This window comes from Eufriesea mexicana, unplaced genomic scaffold (genome assembly GCF_001483705.2).
Source record: "Eufriesea mexicana isolate 0111107269 unplaced genomic scaffold, ASM148370v2 scaffold14421, whole genome shotgun sequence".
NCBI lineage: Eukaryota > Metazoa > Arthropoda > Insecta > Hymenoptera > Apidae > Eufriesea > Eufriesea mexicana.
In genome coordinates, this window is record NW_016921875.1 from 76,201 (window position 1) to 96,602 (window position 20,402).

The 20,402-nt window shown below is 46.6% G+C and overlaps 2 protein-coding genes across 2 annotated transcripts in view; one reads left to right on the top strand and one right to left on the bottom strand.

The window, feature by feature from the left end:
- Nucleotides 1–11,249, bottom strand: part of Oct-TyrR (Octopamine-Tyramine receptor) — a 46,617-nt gene extending 35,368 nt beyond the window's left edge. Inside the window, exon 1 of the mRNA XM_017909050.1 lies at nucleotides 11,182–11,249. The gene's annotated coding sequence lies outside the window, so the exon portion shown is untranslated. The remainder of the gene's footprint in view (nucleotides 1–11,181) is intronic.
- An 8,233-nt stretch (nucleotides 11,250–19,482) lies between these two features.
- Nucleotides 19,483–20,402, top strand: part of P5CS (Delta[1]-pyrroline-5-carboxylate synthase) — a 10,127-nt gene continuing 9,207 nt past the window's right edge. The window contains exon 1 of the mRNA XM_017909065.1: nucleotides 19,483–19,581. Within this exon, the coding sequence (XP_017764554.1) occupies nucleotides 19,483–19,581 (99 nt within the window). The remainder of the gene's footprint in view (nucleotides 19,582–20,402) is intronic.

The window sequence follows — 20,402 nt, forward strand, 5'->3', positions numbered from 1 at the left end:
CTTCCTCCCGATTTCCTCGAACAACGCTGGATCGCGAGGCAGAAAGAAGCAGACGACCACGGAGAGTCGCGAATATGGTCGATCAATCTTTTCCATTCGAACGAAAGCTGTCGCGTGTACGATCGCGGCTATACTCCTACATACTTTATCGATTTACCTTGTGAATGATGACAGGAAGAACTCGTCAGGGACGCTACGAAGCAAAAATCAGTCGACACAGAGCGGGTGAGTTGAAACAATTCCTTTTTTCCACCTTCGAATAAATTTCCCCCTTCATCCGCATCCTACATAAATCGGATATTCGACCTTTCTCCAACGACGGAAGAGCATTCGAAGTATCAAGCAGCTGAATTCGCTTCCTGCATAGAAGACATAACCCGACGTCCTCTCGTTCCACGGCGAAATATATTACAAGGTCGTTTAACATCCGACCCGACTACAGAGTACACTGTCCGTTTGAAAAATGGCTCGTAAATGATCAGTCTCGAGACAAATCCCGTCCGTATTTCTTCCATTCTACGCGACGACAGTCGAGAAGAGGAACATAGTTCCCCAAGTGATTGGTTTCTATTTTCGTCGATGAACTTGCATTAACCACGGCTCGGACAATAACGTCGTTAATAGGAGATTTCGCGAGGAAAATAACGCGTATCGATTACACTTTGAAAACGCGGAAAGGAGACGAGAAAGAGGTAAAACGGGGCAGGAAACGCAATCACGCGGCGCTTTCAAAAGTGTCCGATCGAGTGTGACGCATTGCAGTAATTAAAGTGATAATTTCAGTAATGAGTTGCCTTCTTTAAACGCGTCTCATCGGTTACCGTACTCGTTATTCGCGAATTTTTTCGACCCCTTCGTTAGCGCGCGGCTCGCACGGATAAACGAATTCAACGAAATTCCGGCGCCATCTTTGAAAGTCGCCACCCACTCCTGCAGCTGTTTCTACGTCGAAACGTCTTCCACGATTTCGTCCATCGGTCGATAACGGGACGAATAGGGAAACTTAAGCAAAACGCTGATAAAAGAAAGGAAATCGCGGAGGCGGTCGTTTCGAGAGAGAGAAAAAAAAAAAAGAAAAGAAAAAAGGAAAAAGAAGGAAATAATCGACGAAATGGCGGAAGATTCTCTTTTCCATACACGCCGCGCAGTTACGCGGCGTTTCAGCTTTATGGCTTTTATGGAGAGCATAGAACTGGGCAGATCCAGCGTCGTTGAAACTCGCTCTTTCTCGTTCCCGCTATTTTTATAGTCGCTAGAATAGACACGGCCTCTATTCTCTCCCTCATGCACCCTCCGCCGATGCGACCGTTAAAGTGAAACGCACTTCGACGAATGAACGATGCACCTCGCAAAGATAAAAGTTCATGGTTTCACCGGGGGAACAAAGCAATTCCACGTAAACAAACTCCGTTCCTTGGCTAATTTAACACGTCCCACGTTCGCAGAGTCGAAATGTCCTTTCGAAAGGTAAGGTAAAGTAAAGACGAAAATTCCCCACGTACTTCGCTTCCCTTTGTAAAATATGTTCCAACGAGATCAATGAAATTCTCGTTCAACGTGCATCGATTCGGGGGGTCCCTTCTGTTCGTCGTGGAGTTTATTCCTTGGCGAAATTCGGGCAAGGAAAATCGTGGCTTTTTTTTTCCTTTTCCCTTTTCCCGAAAATAATGGAAGCTTCTCGCGAACGCGAAATTGAGCAACGCCGACGCAAAATAAGCCCGGGCGATTGTGCTGCCAAAAATGAGTAGCTTGCCGCCCCTTTGTAGGCCAAACAATATTACGGCAAGACAATTTAATTTGCGGCAAAGGATTGGAGCGACCTGGTTCGCGACTCTTCCCATTTTTGACGAAAATTCGACGCCACGTTTCGTTGTTACGCGAAACACGGGAAAGGGGCAGGTTGGCGGAAAGGAAAACAAGGGGAAAGGTTGTGTAGTCGCGCGTTTGGGAATTCGCGTTTAAAGCGGTGCCTAGTCGACGGAACTCGACATTTATCACCGTTTCACCGAGATGAGCGAAATAATTAATTTCCATGCCATTAATTTTACAAAGTATCCTTGTAATCTCACGCGCACGCGAGCTATTTCGTATTCCATAATTCTGCGCGGAAAGTATTTCATAATGGCCGGCGCGCGAATGCGCCGGCGAAAATCAGATTTCCAGCCGCGAGCCAGCACCGCGTCGATTGTATTTATTAAAAAATATTGCAGCAATTATGCGATGAATCTCGAACACGGTGGATATAATAAAGACAAAATGTCGGCGCGCTGTCGCGGATAAATAGCGATTGTAATCGATACACGAGGAAGCAGCGGGAAAAAAGCAAGCGAGAGACGCTTTAAGGATGTCTGGGAATAATGGTCGAAGGGTGAAAGTCTGAAAAGGACTCGTGTCACGGATACGCGACCAGGCGATCCTCCGTTTCGACGCTCGCTAATTACATAAAGGCCTTTGGCCATCGTCGGGCAGCCGACGTCTCCAGGCTCAAGTTCAAAGCGTCGATTTACAAACAACCGTCGGTAGCGAGGGTAGAGACGCGATTTAACTTTGACCCGCCAGGTGTAAGGGAAAGGAGCAGCCAAGACGGAGTAGCTCGTTCTCGGCGTGTTTCGAAAATAGGAGCACGGAGAACGACGCGAGTTCTGAACAAATTTCAAAGTTGAAGCGACTCGCGGATGCTCCTTTCACGATCGCGGGTGAAAGGGTGAAATTTAGAAGGCGCGACTCAAAAACGAATTATTCAAATTCGATGCGCGTTTACACGAAGTTCTCAGGCTCCTCGAGAGGCAAAGACTCCTCGAGCATGAATCCAAATGCTCGCTACTTGCCGTTATATCCCTTCTATCTCTATGGTAATTAATTTCGTAAGAGCCGAAACGAGAAGTGGATCGACGTACTCCATCGTGGCGAGGCTTCCACAGACAAAATACTATGCGTCGATCTTTCGGTAAATCGATTTTCCGCTGGAAGATCAATCCGAGAACTTTTCAGGTGTCAAGGATAATTTGATGATGACGGTAAACTAGCCGACTTTGGGACTAACGAACGAAATTGACCTAGACACGCGAAACACGTGCTACAGAGAACTCCGTGCACGCGTGTGTTGATCGGGTTAAAACAACGAGTTATCATCGGGAAAGTTCGATATTTAAGTTAACGGAGAGTTCGCGCTAATGGTATGACGGAATTTCTGCAGAAATTTCCTACAAGGTCGTTATAATCTCGTAAATCGCTTGCGACCCGAACTCGATCCATCGTGCGCTCCATCGAGTGGTAACCGCGGAAAGGGGAGGAAAATCGGCAGAGACAAACGCGACGCGCACGCGGATAAACCGTGCCCGACAACTCGGATACAATGCGGGAAAGCGGCATAAAGCAAACTTTTACGGATAAAATTAATATTTCCTTGAATTAATTAAACTTGCTGTTCGCGAATTAAACTCAGTCTGCTCGCCGGTAGATAAGCGGCACGGATGGTCCGAACCAGCCGGGGGTGAATTTTTCTGCGAGAGTTCCCTTAACGATATCGCGTTGCTCGTTAAAGGGTTAACGCATCCGTGTTCGAATTAAATATAAATTAGGAAAAAAACTAGGAAATTGCTGCGGGATTCGTGGTTATTCGGAAATTCGTAGAAATTCGAAACACAAGGAGCATGATCGATTTCAACCCCGTCCCTCCATCATCGTGTTCGTCGTCAAAGTATACTTTGGACATATTTGAGGGATTCGATATCTCGATACAGATTGAATATCGCGATTCATTTCCGACCGATTAAGCACTTACGGAAATGGAACGCGATTGGTATTCGGTCCCGGCCTCTCCTACAAGTTAAATTCGCGATTAAGAACGGCTTTCGCGTCAATAACGGGAGCACCGAGCGTGACATTTTCTCCCCGTGCCGAGATAATGGCAAATCGAGTGTGTCCGCAACATTTTCGGCCTGGCTGTCAGCTTTTCTTTCATGGCCCCATCGATTTTTCTGCCACCCCTTTTCACGCGATATTCATGCGGTCAATTTTCCATCGTATTATCATAACCATACGCGAATCGTCTCCTGCCTCTCTAAATAAAAGACGTCATCTCCCCGCTGCATCTTCGCTTCGCGAAAATTCCCCGAAAATCTTCGCGAAACAACGAGGATTGCCATTTTTTCGCGCGCTCGTTATCCGGCGATATTCCTAATCCAACCTGTCGCTGTGCGTTCGCACTTACGCAATTTGCAGTTTAAGAGACAACGTCTAGGAAATTCGCAGCATCCAGAAAGGTACCAGTGGTCTCGGGACCCGTGTGCCCTCGCATGACCGTGTTCTCTAAATATCTGGCCGGAGCGAAGGCTGAAAGCATCGCGTGATAAAGAGAAAGTAAGGGCGCGGCTGAAAGAGAGCATTTCAACGATCGAAAAGGTGGAGCAGTGGTTGAACATTGTCGAAAGTTCGCGGCTCGACGCTGAAACATCGGTCGCGACAGATTTTTCACGCCCCGCGCCACTACAATAGCCGACTCGCTTTCAGCGGATCGGTCCAAGCCGGAGGACGCGTTCTCGGAGCTAAAGGATCGCATTATCTGCAATCGAGCTGTGCCTCCGTTTGCATAAGTTCTCTAAGAATTTTCGCTCGCGGCTACACTCCGTGAAAAGAGTTTAACCAAGATCCAACTAGCTTCCTAGGTGGCTTCCATCCCGATGAAGACCAGGGACAAAGACGAATGGCGGTAGGTGTAACGTATCGTACAATGTCGACTCGATTAACGCGACATGGAAAATATTGCTTCCTTAACACTTTGATTGCCACGCAATTTTTATATCGTATACTCAGGGGACCACGATCAAATTTCCATTATTGTTACGATATAATGATGAATTATCAAACAATTATTAACCCTTTGCACTCGGGAGGTGACTCTCAGTCACCGTTTGTTTTAACGCTATAACTTAAATGATGATAATTATATTAACACTAGGTTTACGGACGCTATCTATATACATATTTCTACATATTTGACACCTGTCAAATTGACAGGTAAAGGAAACCACGTGTAATTTTTTTCAAAAACAATTACAATATTAACAATCTTAATATAAGTTAACTAAATCTGTTACCATCCTGTAATTGGAGCAACCCATCCGTCAAATTGACGGGTTCCGTAAATCTAGTGTTAATAACATCGAAATGAAATTATTCTATACGATTTTCTTATTTTAATTTTAGCATAAAGAGTATCACTGAGCTTAGAAAAATCTAAGAAGAGCTTCGAATTGCATCTTCACAACGGAGAAATCTTCGAGTCCAAAGGGTTAATGTCTTTTATTCAAAGTTCCCTATTTATTTACGTTCCTGGAATTTTCAAAAAATGGTTAGAATAAAACATTTTTAATATAAATTAAAAAAATTAATATCGCCGGATACTGATGACCACCATGGCAGTGAACCTGTTAAATCGACGTCCCGAACGGACTTACAATTTCTCCTTTAAATTCCCCACGTGCTGGATGATAGGAACGCGAGTCGCAGAGGAAAAACAACCGAGCGACCAAGCGATGCGCGCGTTTTAATCGAAAGAAGTCTCCCGCCGAACGGGTCGAATGGTTTTTCATCGCGTTCCGATTCTTCGCACTCTAATTAATCATTTCACGTACGTTTTCATCACGGCCGATTGATACTCCAAAGAGATCCAGGGAGTCTCGTGCGCGGGTTTGCACGCGCGACCGCTTTCTCGAAAAAGGAGGAAAAAAGGAAGCTGGAAGGAAAGACAGGCGAAAAAGAAAGGAGAGTAAGAAGGGAAAAACAACGCCTATTGTTGCTACGAACAAACTTCTACACGATGCCCCGCGGAGTATTAATTTGATCCGAAAGCTTGGTACGTTGCTTCGAATGAATAAATAATTCTTTCGGTACCAGTTGGTTTCACGAACGAGAACGAGCAGGAAACTCGCCTGCCAAAGCACTTTCTGTCCAAAGAAAAATGAACTTCCGCCGGAGGAGGACGTTAAATCGCGGCGCATGCGAGAGAAGGGATTAATGCTCGGGGAGTAAATTTTTCCTTAACCGTGTAATCACGCGTTTCACTTTTATCCCGTGTCCGCGGCAGTCAGCGTTACGTACCAACGCACTATTATCCCGTAATTGCCTGCCGCTACGCGGAATTTATGCGACCGCTTGTCGAATTAGGTAGGCAAGGTTACGCTCGTCCGCCATTTGCATATCAGACGCCGCCAATCGAAAAGAATAGGGATACCTTTCCTGGCTGTGTCGCTACAAAGACGAAACATAATCGAAACCTCGACTATTAATCTGTCTTTATAAGCAGCGGTATTGGAAATTCTGTCGTTGCGGAAGAAGAACTCGCGAGCGTAGTTTCCATCGACATGCTTAGAAGTACAAATCGTCGGATAGTCCTTTTCATTAACAATCGAGGAAAATGTCACCGGAATTGTATATCCCCCAGTATCGAAAGTTTGGCGAATCATTGACTTTCCATCCTACCTTTGACTTTTCCATATAAATACGAGAGCTCGGAGGAGTTATTAACAGTCGCGTCTGATCGGACACTACGCAAAGATCGAACCTTTATTAGTCACCGCCATTTTCCTCGTCGCTATTCATGGCGCGACGTAAATGTCGTAACAATTTCATTGTCAATTTCTTTCATCCCTCTTTCTGCTATTTTTATTACCCCGATTAAGTCAGCTTCTCGACATTCCAAATGATAAACCGATTTCGAACGTCAGCCGGGGTGAAATGGAAATTAGTCGCGTTCCGGATAAACGATGCAGCAAATTTATCAAGGAGATGAGCAAAGACGAGACGAGACGCGAAGGGATGAATAAAAACACGTTCCATTCAGCGGTAAATATTTACGTCAGCGTTACATCAATTATTCCTTATCCGGTTGCTGCGTGACGAGGAGAAAATATTAATTCCGAGCGGTGCTTTGAAACTGCTTCCGAGAAGGAAGGGCATACGGCGATATTGTCCGCGGAACATGACAATTTCACGACGTACACGCGACTTGCGTGGTGCGTGTTTGTTTTGCGCTATTTCATTTGTTTCGCTAACCCGGGCATTGAATGAAAATCAATGGTACGGAAGTGGTTGGGCTGGAGTACAATCGACGACGATCTAGCAACAGCCGATGAGACACTCGAGTTGCCACTTACCTTATTAAAGCTATTTTAACTGACGCAAAACACGACACTATTTACGTCCTTATTTCTCAGGAAATTTAACAGAGCGCGACTCGTTACGTAAATAAGAGCGCATACCCGAGCGACGAGCGCTCGCGGCTTTCAGTCTTCGTTAATTGATAAAAAATCGACGTGTGCGCGTTCTCGATTAAACTGCAATTTAAATATGCATTCGGCTTCGTCCATGACGAAACAAAGTGTCCCATCTGTGGCCGCCATTTTCATAGGTGCACAAAGAAAACATGGTTCCCCGGTGGAAACGAGAGAAAAAGAATGATCGCCGCGAAGGAATTTAATATCACGACCGACACGGGCCAGCCGAAAAGAGATCGAGTTCAAAGAATGGGGGAAAATTAAGCAGTGTACACGGCGAAATTTTACCCCGGCCCACGTATTGTCCGCGACGTCGCGCAAACCAGGCGAATGTAAACGGGGTTTTAGGCTTTCTCCCTCGCGTATCGAGTCCGCCCGCGTCCGACGCGTCCGTTTCCGCGCGTCGCCACGACTAGAGGACGAATAACAGAGGGCAAAATGAGAATCGAAGGCGAATTTCGTATCGATCAAACATACGGCCGGATTTCATCCCGTGTCCCGGCAGGTTCTTCCATGGCGGCGCGGCGATTTTAAAGAATCACCCCAGCGAGCGCGATATTTACGCGCCGTCCGGCGGCTGCTCCTACACGATCGGTTATTTATAAAGCCATTCACGATAATCAATAACCTATGCTGTTCTCCCCCTGCAAGGCGAAATTTCACCAACACCTCGGAACACATCGAAACACACGTGCAAAACCTTCCTCTGGCATGACGAAAAAAGAGCAAGAATAAAGGGGAGAGGGCAAAATCGAGGGGTGGCGAGTACACGTTTATCGAAGCCTAACGACGCGACGGATGCACGCAATCCGGGAACGCGATATGGAAGGTTGATCGTGAAACGCGTCGAAAATTTCAACCCAGCGCGAAATCCTCCTATCGCCGGCTTAACCACCGCCGTGGGAAATGTTTATTAAATAACCCCGAGGATATTAAGGACAGGGGGTGATTTAAAGGTGGCGCTCTGATTGCGGCGAGCGAGAACAGCAGGGATGTCGGCGCAATTCCGAACCGATTTAACGTCCAGAACGTTCGTGCACGATGAATATGAGAATAGTCGGACGTTAAACGTCGAACTTGTTGAACATCCGCCCCCATTATGATTCTTTCGCCGGCATGGCGGCGTCTTCTGGCTCGCGCGCGGTGAAACTTGCAAGACGGGAACCGGCGTACAAATGGCCAGGGAAAGTTTCATATCGGTCTGCAACCTCGATCCCGTCTTTCTCCTTCTTTCCCCTTTTTCTCCAACGAAGGGTCGCCGGAACGCGAGGAGCTGAACTTTGTTTCGTCGCGAAGCAAGAATGCAGCCCTCGTGACCGGCCAACCGAAAAGTATCTCCTCTTTCTGTACCATTAATCCGGTCGCGCGGCATAAAGGCCGCGCACGAGTGACATGCAAGAATAGCTACAGGAATTCTCCTAACGAGACAAGACGGGACGAGCATTATTTCCTGTCAGCGAAAAATATTCCAGCCCATAACAATGAAATATCTATTCTGCGTCGCGCTCGAGATACTCGCGGCCGTGTGTATTACCACCAAGCATAGCCAAGCGAAAAAGAAACACGAGATGTTGCTCCTTTTTTTCCCTCCCCTGCTCCGCGATTTTCTTATACCATTTGCATTCCCCCTCGCCCGTTTCTTTCCCATAATCTCTTGTTCCCTTCGTGTACGCGCTTTTATTCGTCATCGGCAGGAATTTGCCACGCGAAAATAACGATTCTCGGACAATGCGGATTTAATTACTCGAATATCGAAATGGCACAGGTACCATTTCCCGTAGAATTTCGCGTGCGTAAAACGCGAAGCAAAATCTCGAGTACGGTTTAACAAAATAGGTGTACGAGAAGCAGACACGTTTCATTTTCCTACGCCAATGTTACTTTCGCCGAAACGATTCTCCATTTCCGTCGTTTAATTCGGTTTTTCTCTCAACGACGGGGAACGGGGGAAACGGTTTTTCATCGCGTCGATACGTCGTGAATATGGATCGTGTTCTTGAGAAAGTAAGAGCCCGGGGAATTAAATCGCTCGACGTTAAAGAACTTTTTGAGCAGTTCGCGACGGTTCGATTGATCGGCTTGAGAAAACCGATTCGTCCGAGCGATCTCTGCAAACGGACTTGCAACTACGTTAACCAGTCGACTTAATTTTATTCGCCTTTCGTTTTTCTTTCCCCCTTTTTTCCACGAGCGCGTATTTACGAGCCGTAAGGCTAAGGACGTTCACGTAAGAAAGTTACGCCGCGAATCAAAGGGAGGTGGACCTCTTTTCTTGCGCGGACCAATCGGAAAAAACCAATACCTTTAACCGATCAACTAAATACTTCAACTTTTCCACGAGTTCTGTTCCCTTCATTTTCCATTAATTTAATTTTTCACCTAAGTCAAGAGCGTCACGTCGAACACGGGCCAATGAAACGCAAACTGGCTACTTCAGGCAAATCGCGGAGGGATGGGCAACCAAACTTTCTGCCAATAATGTTGCCATTCTCCGGGCAACTCGAGACAAATATTTCAATAACGCGCTCGCGTATATGCATATTCTAATTAGTAAGGGAAAAGGACGCGGGAGTGGAGAGCAGACGAGACGGCGAGGGGGTGAAAGGGGTGGAAGAGATAAAACACGGATGGCCACGCGGCGGTACACATGCGAGCAAAGGAAGCATTAAACGGGGAAAGAGATCGGTCCCCACTGGCAAGAAAACGAGGTAAACCGTCTCTCGCTCAACCGACACCTTTATCAAAAGCATCCCCCGTCTGAATCCACTGGAAATCCGTCGCACAATCCTTCCGCGTTTCTTTGATCTTCGACATGCACGCAAACGCACACGCGACAAAAGCGGAGTGTTGCAACGCGTAAAACGGTTTTAATCATTTTACACGTAGCACCGTGCGAGTACACAAAACGCCCTTAACGAGAGGAGAGTAAGCAGAGACCGCAAACTGCCCAAGGACCCTCTACCAAAATGTACCTCACCCCCTTTGGTGACATCGCGAAAACTCTCCAGAGGGGAATAACGCTTTTCGCTCTTTCGCCGTTGCACTCTGTCTCGAGTTTCCCGATGGATTGTAACATCCACGGGACTCGCGATGGTCTTTACGGAAGATTCGATCGAAACGCGATCGAAAGGGTTCGCAGCGTGCTCGTGAAATGTCGGGTAAGCGGAGTACAAAAGGCCGTTTCTGTTGGAAAAAAGGAGGACACCGACTGGAGACGCATCTGGCTCCTACGATAATAATTTCCTCTCTCGGTGTCCCGTTTCTTCTGTTTCTTTTTTTATAATTAATCGATAGCCGATCGATGATTGCGCGTAACCCCGTAACGAATCGCACGGAATTATGGAAGGGAATATGAAATCGAGTTTAAATCGAGCCTCGCTGGAAGATCGCCTTCTCGACAACCTCGGAGGGACCGGTCGATCGACGTACGAGTTCGATTCGGTTCACCGATCAATCCTCGCGTATCCACGAGGACGTTAGGTACAACAAGTTTCACCAAAAAACTGAAAACTGCTCCGGCCTCGCGTGCCTGCTGCTCGAAGCCACCAAACTGCACAAAATCATAACAGAAAGTAGAACGGAACGACGAACGGCAAAGGACGAGAGCAAGCTTCTCGCACTGCTAACCAGGATGACCAGGCGTTTCGGTTTCTTATCGGACGCACAGGAAATCGCACAGATGATCGAGGAGCGAGGGACTGGCAAAGTTTGGCCACGAGAAACAGATTTATCTCACTCCCGTGAGACTCGATCTACTATGCTCTGTGAGCGGACACGTTTCGCTCGGCGATGCACTAACCACGCTAGAAGGAACTAGCCACCCGAAAACCGTGTGTAACCGGAGGGAACGAGTGAACCAAGAAGATGTATCGATATCTCGGGAATGATAATGAGTCTCGCGTACCTGAGATCGGTTGATCGGTGGTGCAGGGCGCGGCGGCATGGTCCCGTCGCAACACAGCGCCGTTCGACGAGCACTGAGCAGCTATTCTGCGCCAACGGGGTTGCGTCGACGTCGAAAAGACGTGAACGGTCGCCTCTCACCCCTCGCGTTTCCCTCCTCCCACCACGTACTACCGACGCCACTCTTCAGGGTACTCTCACACGTATTACCCCCCTCGTGTCCCGCGCGCACACCCCTCCTCGTCCTTCTTGCTCGCACAGGCCTGCATCCACTTGCACTCTTTCACTCGAGGCTGCCACCCCCGTGGCACATGCGCGGATTCCCCTGTCCAACAAAACTCTTCTCGTATAGCTGCCAGAATTGGGAAAAACGGACCGAGGGAAAAGGAAGAGGCCACGGGGGAGGAGGGAGAAGATCTGGGGGGCGGTGTTTTCTGAAAAACGTATGTTCTCTTTCTCCTTCTCCTTCTCCTTCTCCCTACCCCTCCCTCACCTTCTCTCTCTCTCTCTCTCTCTCTCTCTCTCTCTCACCCCCGATACCTCTTTCACCCCTACCACTTTCTTCCCTGTTTCTTCTTCTCTATATACCTTCTCCTTTTGCGCCTCCTCTTCGCTGTTCACTCTCCCTCTAACCCCTGACTCCTCTCTTCTTCCTGTTTTGACTTTTCTCTTCTCTCCTACTTCTATGTCCCACTCATTATTCCTCGCGGTCTTTCCGCCGCGACACGCGTTTATTTCGCTCCTTCTCCCGGTTCTTTCGCTTTTTCGTCCGGCTTTGTCCGTTCCTCCGTGTCCGTTTCCCAGGTGAACGTTTTTTGCCCCGCTCGTATCACGCTCGCGTCGAAGTACATCTCTCTAAAACGCGTGGTTAAACCACCCACCCCTCTCCCCGCCAAGTTTAATTGGATGAATCTTCTGTTTGCTTGCGCGCTCCTGGCTCCGGCAGGGATTTCCGGAGGCTTTTGTTGCTTGCCGAGGGGTCGCGGAGACCAGAATACGCGACGATTCGCCGTAGTTTTAGTGCTTCTGTTTTCCCGCTTGTACTCCTCCCCGTTTTTCCATTTTTTCTCCCACCCGCCCCTGCCCTGCACCCCCCTTCATCCCCCATCACGGTTATGCGCGCTGGCGCTGCCGGTTATGAAATGTAGCTTTTAACGTGGCGCTCGGGTACACCCGCGAGCCTAAATAGCCGGCCGATCTTCCTTCGGAACGATCGCGTTCGGCTTTGAAAAAGCCTCGCTACTGCTATTTGCATTCCGATTGTCTCCGTCGTCGAGCAATCGTCTTCGATACGACAGAGGAGAAGGAGAGAGAGAGAAAGAGCTATGAAAGAGTCGCGTTTCTCGAAGTACAAACGGTCTTATGATAATCCTTCGCTTTATCGAACGCGGCGATGTAATCTCTGTCCAATTCTACATGCCGCGAATGACCCGGTGATAAGGACTGATTAAAAATTGTAGAAAACACAGATAATTGCAGCGATAGGCAGAGACATCGGACAATCGTCTCGATATCGAGGCAAACGGTATCGAAGAAGAGGGCTTTACAGGATCAACCGTTTAAACGACTCTCTGTTTATCCACTCTCCCAGCCGCCATCTTATCGGAACGTTGTTATAATCTCTGGCAGCATTGTCCCTGTCGCTCCTGTTGCTCCGTATACGTTGCACTCTTCCGGTAATAAATATTATTCGCGTTCTGTCACGAAGGTCGCGCGAATTAACGGCGTGAACACGGTGAATAACGTGACTAGGGAGATACAGGGAACAACAAATGAAAAGCTTTTATTCGAACAGCCCGGCCGGGACCATCTTTTTGACAGTAACCATTCGACCCGTCCTTCGCGTCGTGGAATTTCGTCTAAACAAATACCGTTTGCCGGTAATCTCCTCTTGGCGGCTAAAAATGCGAGACAACGTGATCGGGATGGGATTTAGCATGAAGCCCAACCGCTACCCCTTTGTTCCCGCGAACATTCGGGCGGACTCGCGCGAATTGTTGCCTGCCAAACTGAGGCATTAGGCGAAAAAAGGGGGACGTTTCCTTGATTTTAAGTGAATTCACCGACTGTCCATTGACGACGAAACAACAACGGACGAGCCCCGGCAACTTTAAATAGCTTTCAAAACTCTCCGCCGCTGCGAATTACTTTGTTTTAAATGACGAACAAAAGACTCCCTTGGCGCACCTTCGTTTCGCGTTTTCGACTTTTTCGACCATCCTTTCTCCCCTTTATCTACCATTCTCTTTTCCTCTTCTTTTTACGATCCAGCAGTTCTTCTTTTTAACTTTGTATCCTCGAGTTTTCGTACGATGCAATCGAATAGGACGCTCGATAATTGCTATACCGTTCATTGGAACAATGTAGAGGATCACGCTGATCCGCACTCGTCTCTCTTATCCTCGCGTTTCCGTACGTTATAATCGAACACAAAGCTCGATGAGATGCCTCTGACGGTCGCGCATTTTCGCCAACGATTGCTCGCTTCCTTTTCCCGCTTTTCTCCAGCCATTCGTCACTCCTCCCCCGTATTTTCACGCTTTCGCGTGTTGTCGAACGCAACTTTCGACGTAATAACTCAGGCCCGATATGAATCGAAAGAAAAGGGAGCGAACGGGTCCTTTAACCGTCTCTTTACCCGACGCGAATTTTCCCCCCCAAAGTGTCGATCATTCTCCGATCGTTCTCCGATCGTTCTCCGATCGTTCGTCTCGTTCGCATGGAAACTTAGCTCGGAAAAATGAGAACTATTAAGGATAATTTATTTCTTAATCGCGTACCGCGGGATTCTCTTCTGTAAATTATCAGACGCGTGTTCTACGGCCATAAAATAGGGACAAGGGGGAATCGTAAATGAAAACGTTCTCTTCTTCCGAGACCGATCATAAAGCTGGGTTTAAACGACGATGAGCAACGTTAATTATTTTTATCGGCAATTACAGTCACGCGCGACGCGCGTGCCGCACTGTGTATTTACGGAAACGCTTAACTTGTCCTGGTGATCGTCGGATTGCCAACCTAATTAAGGGGAATTGACTAATTAAATTTGTTTTTCATCCTCATTAGCCCCGTGCTCTTGACAAGCGCGTGGATAAATTTCGTCAAAGACGGAATGCATACCCGATGCATCAAGTCGCTGGCCAAAATGACGAATAAGTACTCCAGCAGGAACAATGAATTTGACAGTGAGAATGATAAACAGCCGTGTATCGACGCAACGAATCGACTACGAATGCGATATTGCGTGCTGGTTTGATTTAGTGCTAGCGATGATTCTTACCAGCAATAATCGACACAGAATACGATCGGATGACACGAACATTCTGCCGATCGGATACACACCGTGATATCGCGACCAAATTTACGAGCAGACCTGAAAACGCGACGTTTAAAAAATGCCTAATATCGACTTAATTGCTCCAGACAGGAAAGTAAAAATGGACTCCCCATTTCTGGTACAATAGTATTATATTCTAATAAAAGCCTTTTATTTGTTACATAATAACCAATCCTTACAGCTAACTAACTAAACAACTAACTTAACAATTAATTTAACCAAACCTTACAACTACAACTAATTCCCCTAACCTAACCCATTGATGACACGTAGGAATGCTAGGGTTTGAAAATGAATGCAAAGAAACACTTGGGCCTACCTAGCTGATGATGAGTAATAAACAGCAGCCTAGAGTTCAGGTCGAATGAGTATGAAAGAAGATAGAGTGCAAGGTTTAACACTTTGCATTCGACGATTTGAAAAATTTTCTGCTATGAGGCTGATGATATCTTTCTAGCAGTAAGTAAGAAATCGTATAATAAATGACAGGTAGAATTATTTAATTTTGATACCTCCCACACTATTATATTATCTTAAATTTGACATATTAATTAATATCGAGCTTCGAAATTTTATCAAATGGCGACTGAAGGGAGCCTCACGAGTGCAAAGGGTTAAATAAGGGTGCAAGGGCTGTCCTAAGACATCATAGTTCAGTTATTAGTCTAGTCTATTAGTTCGTAATAAATAATATATACGAGCATTTAGAACATCGCGTACATTCCAGACTGTATGTTACAAATCACGATTCTCAAATACCGATCCTATTTGTCGAATCACTCCCTTATCAAATAATAATAATCAAGCAACAGAACTTTTTGGTGTTTCTCTGGATTTTAAGAAACCTGTAAACTCCGTATGCATTCATTTTCTTTGTATTCTATTGAGTTTCCTCGTTTAATAAATAAATAAATAAATAAATGAAAAATATTTTGGAATAAAACACCATTTCTTATTCCCTACGTTTGCTCATCAAAAATATTCCTACAGAGATAAGAAACTATATAAAAATGGAGATGCAACCGCAAGTAGTTTTCATTTAAGTATGATCGATAAATCAAAAACTTAACGTTGCGGTCTTGTAAATGTCAACTCGTTAATAACCCTGATTTCAAAAACAGATGCAACATTCGCGAAGATATTAGGCTAATCGCAGCTTCTATTATCAACTTGTTAAAGACAAAGTTTGAAGAAGATTGTTGATCTATTATAATATTCAGTGCATCGACTGTACCCGTGAAATATATCTAAGAAGCTCGGAATAAAGAGGGTATCACAGATGAAATGTTTCAAGTGGCGTGAAAGATACCGTCGCTCGACGTGGAAACATCCCCCGACCGGAAGTGGTCGGTAATCGCGAAAAATACACGAATCACTTATCATGGGAAAGTAAACTCTGACTATATCGAAAAATTGTAAGGAGATATATTCCCTGGCAAGGCGACGGTACCCGACGACGTGGCACGCCTTCCGTTGCAGCCCCTTTTCAGCGACCCAGCAACCCCTCTTCATCGGCGTTCGGGGATCTTTCAGGGTCGCGCTTTCCGTGAAAGGATTCTCTGCCTTGGCTGCCAGCGAGTAACACTGTTCCACAATCGTGTCTCAGAGGGTGTAACTTATTTTCGCAGGGAAATCTTCGTATTCCACGACATCCTTGGAACACGACTCGTCAGGAATATCGATAAACCGCCCTGTCGTTCCACGCTCTCTGGAATCTATAAGCGAAATATCGTTAGAACAAGAAGGAAATGAATCGAATAGTCGAAAGCAGGTCGCAGGACTGAGACGAATCTTGCAGTTCTCACGAAACATTTCCTGTCAGCTTTTATCTTTCCCAGCAAGCAAGTTCGTTAAATCTGAAAATCCAAGCTTCGACTCGCCGAAAAAGGACGAACAACGGTTACGGGACAGGTGTGGTGGGCTTAGAGTTCCTCAGCCTGTCCCCTTTTTCCAACGAATTCGAGGAACACGTAGGATCCACCGGTTTCTTTTTACCGGTGACGATCACGTTGGATTAACCACTTGCAGTGGCAAGAAATTCACAGACAGAACGGTCCAATATTTCTGTAACAATTGCCTAACGACGTGTATACCACGTCGTTCGCGATTCTGTGACAAAAGCATTACAACGTGCGTGACACGTCTTTCCAGCGCAAGTGGTTAACCATAACGTTTGTGTATCACCAGTCGCTTTCACGCTCTTCAGATTTCGTGCCGAAAAATCCCAGTGCATTTGACCTATACAGACAACTGTATGAATCCGAAACGCGCTTATTTTGAGTGCACACACTATGCAATTCCGTAAGTTACGTTGCGGGAATTTTACTCGGAATTTATCTCATGTCACCGGCTATTATTTTGTAATTAGAAGTGGAAGTGAAACGGTATAAATAAATTGTACAGCGACCATCATTCAGATCCTCGCCACTAGATGCATTCCGACTTCAGGGATTTTCTCGCAAATCTCCGGAAAACCTCCAATTCCTATACATTCTATGCACAACTTCCCGACCTTTCAATAGTATCACGGTCTAAGGTAGGGCCTGCTAATTTAGGGCCTTACTAAAGAGTCCACTAGCAGGCCCAATTCCTATACGTTCTATCCACGACTTCCCGACCTTCCAATAGTATTCCGGTCTAAGGCAGGACCTGCTAGGGTATTTAGGGCCTTATTAATGAGTCCACTAGCAGGCCCAATTCCTATACATCCTATGCACAACTTCCCGACCTTCCAATAGTATCCCGGTCTAAGGCAGGGCCTGCTAGGGTATTTAGGGCCTTATTAATGAGTCCACTAGCAGGCCCAATTCCTATACGTTTTATCCACGACTTCCCGACCTTCCAATAGTATTCCGGTCTAAGACAGGGCCTGCTAGGGTATTTAGAGCCTTATTAATGAGTCCACTAACAGGCCCGAGACGAAATGCATCCCTTCCTTTTCCTATCATCCTTTCTAACTACACGACCGTCATAGAGAATACCTGCGACTAATTCGACTATTCAACAAACGTGGGGGCGAACCCCCGTCAACTGTAATAAATTTTATTTAATATTTAACTTTTAACATTTCTTTTTGGTATGATGAACGATTTGGCAATCACTCACGTGTAATGGTACATGGCAGGTTTTGCAAACATATCTCTGAACAAAATATCTCGAAACAAAAGCGCATCACGAGTTTATTCGTAACTGGTCAGCTGCGTTTGGGTATGAAGACGAATTAACTCGTGACCGGGCAACAATGCGTTAAACAAAGATGTTAAAACGAGCGCTATAGCAGTCCTCGGATTTTTTCGACACATAATCGAAGGAGTATTATCATTTTTCGCCCACGTTGTTCGAAAACCCTCTGGTACGCAAATAGTTAAAATCGGCTAGAGATTCAGCAAGTACGTCAAACAACTAACGTGCAGCTTGTTTCAGCGAATTTTAATTACTCGCTGGACAAACGAAACCGAGGATAGCTTCGCGTAAACAGCGGTGGAATATTTCATGTATTTCGGCACGAAAGCAACCCTCCGTAATTCGCATCTCCGATACATTTTTCATAATTACGTGACTCTGTGTCCTTCTGCTCGTTCCCTTCATTTCGAGCCGCGCATCACCAACCGATATTTCCCTTTCCGCCATTGAAAAGACGTAACAACGAGTTCTACATCCAGCAAGCTAAAGAGGGTAGTAGACCGTCACGGTGATATTTTTCCTTCGCATTTTAGTCCACGATTTTTTCTCTTCCTCCATCTTTCTGAAAACGACCGGCTTAACGTTTCATCCACTCTCTGACGATACCGCGAAGTGTACTTGAAAAATATCTTCTTATCGAACGCGTTTCGTTCCTCCGTGCTCGCTACATTGCGCGTGATACCCGCAAAGACGGCATGGCATGATCGAAGGTACAGATCGAGCGAACAACGCGACACTGGGCTTGCACATCCGCGCTGTACCTTTGAAAACCTCGGCGATATTGCTCGTCGCAAGAAACCGTAATTCCCCGGTGAACTCTCCCGCCATGCTGATATCGTATCCCCAACGAGCCGCGAGTTTCTGTCGAATAACGAATGCAAATAGACTATTTACGAAGGCCAGGAAAACAAGCGTCGAACTCGCAATCGGTCTTTCTCGGTTGCACGTACACGCGCGAATACTCTGCTCATGGCACACGAATTATCGCACACGAATCTATCGCACGCATACATGCGGTGCGCGGTCGCGACGCAAGACGGTGAAAAGAATGAGTCAAACGAGAGTCAGATAGCGATACTGTTTGCTCGATTCCCGGGTCATAGTTCGCGGACTCGTGCGGCCACTGCTGCTGCCATTGCTGCATGCGTTCATACGAATTCTTTGCACAAGGGGGCGCACAAAGAGACGGACTTTGCGTGGCCTTGGCGCGCCAGCGTCTTTAACGAGGAGACACGCTGAGGTCGATCATCGTCTGAAACGTCAAATTCTCTCGGAGAAGAATTTCCATCTCCCACCCAGTCACCGAGTCACATTTTTCTACTCGAATAGGCTTCTAATCTTCGCTCGCGATAACGCCGACATCGTTTTCTGCCGCGATTTCGTCGAGCAGCGAGTAGTAGTGTGTCGTTGACCATCGTGGCGACCGCTCCACCTCGCTACCGAGGTCCATGTTCCGAATCTAGTCCTCTCCTCGACATCCTCTCTCTCGTCTTCTTCTATCCTCGCCTTCTCCTTTCCCAGAGACTATCTAGAGATCCCGCGGACAGAGATTCGCTGAAGAAATTCCTCTGTCTGATTTTCCATTCCTAGCATCTTCCTTCGACTTGTCATTTGACCGAGTCCACGCTTCTCTGTCAACCGGTTTCTCTCTATCGGTAACCTCTGCTTGGTCGAGAGCACGGACGAGTAATCGGACGACGTGGTTCGATTAGAAAAATCGCGTAATTGTGTCGCGCCTGTGAGAACGTGTGCAAAAGCAGGAAAGGAGTTGAAGAGGCAACCATGTACGCGAGGTTGTTACTATTGAGATCCAGTAAACTTGGATGTTTTCCAAGGAGATTGGCTTCGTCCTCTTCGGTATCGAGGATACCCGAGCAAGGAGTACGTGCAATTTTTCTTATTTTCGCCTTTCATTTCTTCGCGGCTGGTCGACAGGATCGATCGATCCAGAACAGGCCAGACGATTGGCCAACATCCGAGCCACCGATTCAATTTTTAACGCGCCCGACTGTACGTGTCTTTAATCGAACGTTGCCACTCGACCGGGGACTTTGACGTGGTCAGGTGGGCCGATTAATAAAACAACCGTCCTCGAAATACCTCGCGTAGACGAAAATCGCGTAGGGGAGATCCGTACCCGAAGATTCGATCGAGACCCTGAGAAAATCGAAGAGGAAACGCGCGTAATGGCTATACGGTGTCAAAGATTGACAGAGTATAGCCCTATTTAAATTCTGCTTCGCTCCTTGCGCAGAATTTTCTCGTTAAATAAATGTCGTCGATCTTGTGAAATGAACCTCGGTCTCGCAACAAAATTTTCCACTGTTATGTCACTGGGCAATGATTTTCGCCGGCAGATAATGGCGAAAATTATTTACCGCATATAGATCCGAAACGCGGTCATAAATAACGCGCATAGTCGTCGCGTAATTCCGCATACATCGTTCCGACCGCATTTCGATAATTTTCTAACAACAAACAGCAGCGGGATCCGTTAAACGCGCTTTTAAATGCGAAATGCATCGTCCGATTTCAAAGATCGCCGATTTAATTGGCTGTACCGCAATAAATGTAACGACAGCGTTATCGCAAATACATAATACGACTGATATCTCCGTGCACACATGCGCACAGCGCGATCATCGAATTATAAATATCGCTCACAATTTCCACTCCTTATTTTCGTACAATCATCCCGCTCT